Source organism: Atractosteus spatula, chromosome 2 (assembly GCF_055471065.1).
Source record: "Atractosteus spatula isolate fAtrSpa1 chromosome 2, fAtrSpa1.hap1, whole genome shotgun sequence".
Taxonomy (NCBI): Eukaryota; Metazoa; Chordata; class Actinopteri; order Semionotiformes; family Lepisosteidae; genus Atractosteus; species Atractosteus spatula.
In genome coordinates, this window is record NC_142707.1 from 46,450,352 (window position 1) to 46,456,536 (window position 6,185).

Sequence of the window (6,185 nt, forward strand, 5' to 3'; positions counted from 1 at the left end):
GAGCTGGGGGTGGAAAAGAAACCTGTGAAGTTTGTCAAGTATCGCCACCTATAGGAAGGAGTGGACAGCTGAGATCCTGTTAGCGCATCATAATGATTACGGATCAGAAAAGCCGAGAGAAAAAAGGATTTTAGGCAAAATATAGTTTTCTGATGGTCTCAAATCAAACCGTTAATAGATAAATCAATAAAACAGCCATTACATTCTTGTCGAAAATTACCTGTTGTGATCTTGGCAAAATTAGAAGATTTCTTTACGATCTGTAATGGTACAGCAATCTCAAATACGATTAATGTAGTCGAATTTAATGTTCCCATGAAAGCAGTAGCATTGTCATTCTTTTGTATTTTGTATTTTCTTTTTAAGAAAGAAGTCTTACAACACACCTGAACACACCTGAACCTGAAGGTTGTGCATAAACACTTGATACTAATCTGTGTCCTGAAAACTCCATCTGGTGTTTTTAAAGAAATAATTTAAATTGCCTGTTTCTTCTGAGTTTTCCAAAGGTCGTGGATTTACCCGTTGAAGCTGCGTCAAGATTTCTGTGTATTTTTAGCGAAGCCGTAAAACATCTGCAGTGACCCAAGATTTATAACTTATAGTAAAGACATGGAAACAGTGGTAATGTAGACCAATTACATGAGAAACTGATTCGAAGTCATAAAGAGCTCAGAGTGGAATAAAAGAAACAGAATAAACGGCTGCCTTGAACTTTTCTTTGAACGGAAGCACCAAGGTATTATGATCCACGCAAGTGAAAAGCGACAGTACATGTAGCCTCATAACCTGAGCTTGGCAGATCTCAGAAGCTAAGCAAGGATGGGTTTGTTATGGACTGACTGGAAGACCTTCAAGGACAACCAGTTTGCAGTTGAAAGTGGTGTTAATGGACCAGTAGGTGGCACTTTTCCTTCTGAACCAGAATTTGGAAACCAGTGCTATACTTTAGATGGGAAATTAAACCAATAACCTGGTTATATGTTCATTAAAGATCCCATGGCACTTTTCCAAAGAAAATGGGTGTGTTGACCCCTGTCAGTCTGGCCTTCCTAAAGTTTCCCCTTAATGGAAGCAATTTCTCACTTCTCCAGCTTAATTGCTGTCGTAAAGGTGTCAGGCATCAGGTCAGTGCTTTTGCTTTATTGGTGGATTGATTCCAGTATGTAAATTATTTTTGTATCCTCTGAGAATAGAGATAAATGAGTCATCATATCGCACAGGACATTAGTGATATAGGAAGATTTGAGAAATGTCATGAAGCTTTTGTAGTTCTTTATCTGTTAGGCTACTTGGGGGGCAGGGAGTACTTTTATATCAACAGGAGTTCAAACACAAACAACAAGTGTTTCACAAGAGAATAGTTGTGCAAATAGTGTTGAGCATGCAAATTGCGAAAGTAATTTCAAACATACCTCGATTGAAAGCTATAGTAATAGCCCACACTGTTAAATTAGTAACTGGGCAAGGGCACAACAGTATCCAACTGAAATGACAGACATAGAAATGACTGTATTCCTTTATATATAAGGAATATAGGAAGCTGAAAGGCGTGCTAAATACAAGGCAAATGCTATCAAGACAAAACAGAGTACAGGTAGAAGTATCATTGGAATTTAATTTATGTGGCATTACATTTTGAGTCTATCTGTGAAGGCTTTCAAAGGCAGAGTTAAATATTTTTGTCTCCTTTCACAAAAAGAAAAAAGTGATAGCAACAATGGGACCCTCATACTCTTTACTGAAGTAATTAGTTTGGTTTACTAAAATATATCAACATTAAGAAAAACAGTCAGGATTACTCTGTATCATAATCGTAGTATTCCTCTATCTCTGTCTGCTCAGGAAGCGCTGTCCTAGCTGTACTCTGGCTTTTTCTTTCTTGGGGGTCTTGCGCTGTGCCTCTGATGTGCTCTTCACATTTGTCCTGAGCCCGGAGGTGGTCTCGCCAGCTGTCCCCTTGTGCCTGGAGAGGGTCGGTGCAGAACTCAGAGTGGATTTCCACCTGCCGATCCAGCAACCTCCTTTTGACTCTCAGGAGCTCACAGCTGCAGTTCCAGGGGTTTCCGTCTAGGTAGACCTTCCTCAGTCGCGGGAGCATCTCCAGGGCCATGGCGTTCAGGCTGGACAGCTTGTTGTTCCTCAGGTTCAAAACCTGGAGCCTCTTGAGACTTTTCAGTTCTTGTTCTTGGATAACCGCAATGTGGTTTCCCTTCAAATCCAGTCGAATGAGTGTTTCCGGGAGTCTGGAGACAAGGGAAAAAAAATAAACAAGGTTTGTTAAAGCCAAACATGCTAGATTTTTGTTAACTTGCTTTTTGTTAACTACTAAAAAATGAGCATTCATCTGTCAGAGCATGTCTTACAGTTTTTAGACTAATATGGAGCAGGTTGCAGCTTTGTATTTTACCTTAATCTGTCATGTTCTGCACAGATTAAGTTATTGTTACTTCATATTCAGCTCCAGTTTGAATATTAACCTGATAAATTCACGGCACAATTTCACACTACAATATATATAATAGAAAATGCTGCAAAAAAGTAAGAATAAAATTAATATTCTATGTTTACACTTGTGTCCTTTTTCTATGTTTACAATGTCTCAGTAAAAAGGCATTAATTTATTGAGTCAGTTTAATGAAGAATTACTGTCTGAACATTCACGAGGAGATTTTAAGAAAACCTTGACATCTTTGTAGATTAATGACAAATTACTTGTCTATACAGTCCTGAAAACCTTGCAAATAACTAGACAAATCAGCCTTATCGGCACAATGCTTGTACCCTTCTGGAATGGCTGAGAGAAAGTTCTGTTCCAAAGCCAGGCTTGTTAAGCGCAGGCAGTTCTTCAGGGCTGCTGCCTCGAAGTGGTGAATGAGGTTGTTTTCCAGAAACAGGTGTTTCAGTTGGTTCATTCCTGAAAGTTCTTGCTGGGTAACTTCCCGAATCAAGTTCTGGCGGCAGTCTAGCTTTTCTAGTTTAGGTGTCAACCTGCTCGGCAGTAGCCTCATATGATTGCCAGAGAGCTCAATCATGGTAAGGTTCGGCAGACGGAGGCTGCTGTCAATGGAAACTAGCTTGTTATGTGCCACTGACAAAACTGAAAGATGTTTCAAGTGGCCCATTTCCCGACTCCTCAGTGCCCGTATTTGATTCAAATCTAAATTCAGGGACCAGAGTGTCTGAGGGAGATCCTGTGGAACTTTCACGAGGTGATTTCCAGAAAGACTTAACATTTTAAGGGATTGTAAAGACGCAAAAAAGTTTGCCGGTAAAGAGGGAATCTTGTTATTCGCAATGCTTAACTGACGGAGCTGAGGTAGTTTAGGGGAACCCATTAAAGATTCAATTTGATTGCCATCTAGGTAGAGACTTTCGAGTTTTAACAGAGAGGTAAATGTGTTCCCTCGAAGGCTGGATATCAGGTTGTTTTGAAGGTCAAGAATGCGCAGGTTTCTCAAACCATCAACAGCTGACTCCTGCAGGTGCTGTATCCTGTTATTTCCCAGTTTGAGGATTTCCAGGCTATGGGGGAGTCCACGAGGCATGTGCTTTAACTTGTTCTTCAGGAGCTCCAGTGTTTTAAGGTGGCTTTGAGACTTGAAAGTGTTCACTTCTATCGATTCTATTCCACAAGATGACAGAACAATTTCTTCAAGTTGTGTCAGTCCAGTAAAATCACATCTCTGAAAAAGTATATAAAAACATTGTATATCTCAGTGATTTCTGCTTAATACCTACATGAAGTTAGTTGCGTAAGACAAAAATTCAGAACAGCTCTATGAATAAATGAATATACTGACATAAAATATGGGATTTAAATCTTGATGAAGGCACACATACCAAAGATACCAAACATCTGACATTTGATATGAATGGTCATGACTCTTGTGATAGACACATCTACAAGCCTAGGAATGGCAGACTACTTAGGTTCAGGGCTTTATCATACAAAATGTCTCCTTTCAGGACACTTCAAAATGGTTTATTAAGAGTTTGTGGTGTGTATTTCAAACCACTGATCATGCTAGACAATTTTTTTTCTTGTTGATTGTTTTCAGTTGCAGGTGTGTTAGTGGAAAATATATAATTCATTACACACATACCAAAATTAACGGGGAATTTTAATTTAAATTTCTTTACTGAGTGGTGGTGAATTGTAGTGTTATCATTCTAAAGTAGTAAGATCCTCACTTCTTGTATAGTTTTAGTATAGGACACTTAAGTTCATGAGCAATTAAAATTGATTTTGTGGTTTTATGGACAATTTGGGATGGGACGTTTATATTAATTTTCAGATCATTGAAACCACTGAATAATTGTCTTCAAAGTATCATGCTACATGTTATTCTTTCATAACTTAATTGAGAAAAAAAATATATTTTTATATTGCATTTTAAAGATGAAAGAAAGAAAATGCCATTATTCTGATATGTAATAAATGATTCAAAGCATGCCTCATGACTTCCTTTCTTTTTGGACATAATGATGAACTGCTACTGTGAGCTACATGCATGATTAATGGTTATTAATTTAAGAAAATAACTAATTGAACCTACAGCCTACAGAATAACTACAGGACATAAATTGATTTGAGTTTATTATTGTTCAGATGTCACAAACCTTTCATTTATCAGTTAATAGAAAGCCTTCACAAATAAGTTGTGGATTGAAATTAATTATACAGGTTCCCAGAAAATATAGAAGTAATTTAAAATCTGGAGGATGATGATGGTTTAACGATAATTCATCAGGAATACGTATTTTTCCTAAAATATCAATATAATAATTTAATCTTCACAAATATGTAGATTATGTGTGTGAAAATAATCATACATATTTAATCTATAGCTGCTATATATTCTAGTACCATAATCACACACACAAACTTGTTTTTATTTGCTAGGTTGTATTTAAACTTTGATTTTAGAAACTTTTCTAAATCTACATAAATATCACAAAAATGTTACCATCCAAAGAGATTCTGTTTGCTCAAGGATACAAAAACAAGAAAACAGACAGGAACAGAATATATTCAAGTAAGTAGCTGCGTCAGCATGCGTAGGCTGCAAAGGAACAGGTAATGAGTTTATTTTTCTTTTCAGCATGGAATAAACTCGTTATCTGTTCCTTTGCAGGAACAGAATATGATTCACAGATATGTTTAACTTTTAAATGGACTCCATATTTAACTATTAATACATACATCCTTTGTAACCCACTTTTGTACATAGAATATAAATGCATATATAAATCTACACAAAAGCAGCGAACAGTTTGAAATACTGTATTTGTTTAAATTCCAAGGCACAGACCACTTAAGCCTTTTTCTCTGTTGCTTAGGGAAGTCTTAAAAGTCTTCTCAGAAACTTGCTGTAAATGCTGGTACAAGTGTAAACTCCCCATAGTGCAAATCTCTGAAGGAAGTTTATATCTCTGGACGGCTTGTTTAGCTTTGCTCTTACCTTTAAATCCTTAATGTGGTTGTATCCTAGATTCAGTTTCCTTGTATCTTTTGCAGTCCCAGACGGTACAGCATGTACCCTGTAGCACTGTATCGACTTTTCGTTTTCACAAATGCAATTCTTTGGACATCCATTGTCATTTAGGCAGTAGCAGAGATGCAACAAGATGCAGATGGAAATTAAAATAAACTGCATGCTGAAAATACAGCTAGGGAAGTCACTTTGGTCCAGAGACAGCACTCTCTGTAACCTTCGATCTCTTGTGGGGCTTATATAGCAGGACATCCTAAAACCTAATGCTGGTAAGAGAGTGTTTTCTCAAGCCTATTTGGAACAATACTACAGATTTTTATCTTGGTTAAAAAACACCACTTGACACTAACAAGGAACTGACCTAAACAGTAATAGATTGGACCTCTGTTTGTAGACCTGAGAAACTTGCTGATAAACAATTTATTGCCCTTGCTGGTGAGTGCGTGCAATTTCCTTTGCTTTATCCAATTCCTTCCTGGGTGCTTTTTTCAATTTAAATAATAAAGCACTCCATTGAAAGTGTCAGTGGATTTTTCACTTTTAAAATTTTATAAGATCTGCTAAATCCTCCTTGGCTCCTAAAGGAAAAAAAATGTCAGAGATTAATTAGCTGTCAGTCTTTTAATTGTGTCTGTGTTGTCATTTGATAACACTTGTTGCCACAGGTGTCCTTGGCTCCCAGTGTGC

General features: G+C 37.2%; 1 protein-coding gene across 1 annotated transcript; it reads right to left on the reverse strand.

Annotated features, from left to right (window-relative positions):
- Window positions 1-1,798: 1,798 nt before the first annotated feature.
- Window positions 1,799-5,660, reverse strand: LOC148839748 (nephrocan-like). The gene is made up of 3 exons (XM_088927973.1): window positions 5,466-5,660; window positions 2,785-3,686; window positions 1,799-2,246 (listed from the first exon to the last, which is right to left on the reverse strand). Exons 1-3 carry the CDS (start codon window positions 5,658-5,660, stop codon window positions 1,799-1,801), a joined length of 1,545 nt encoding a protein of 514 aa, XP_088784099.1.
- Between the last annotated feature and the right edge of the window lie 525 nt (window positions 5,661-6,185).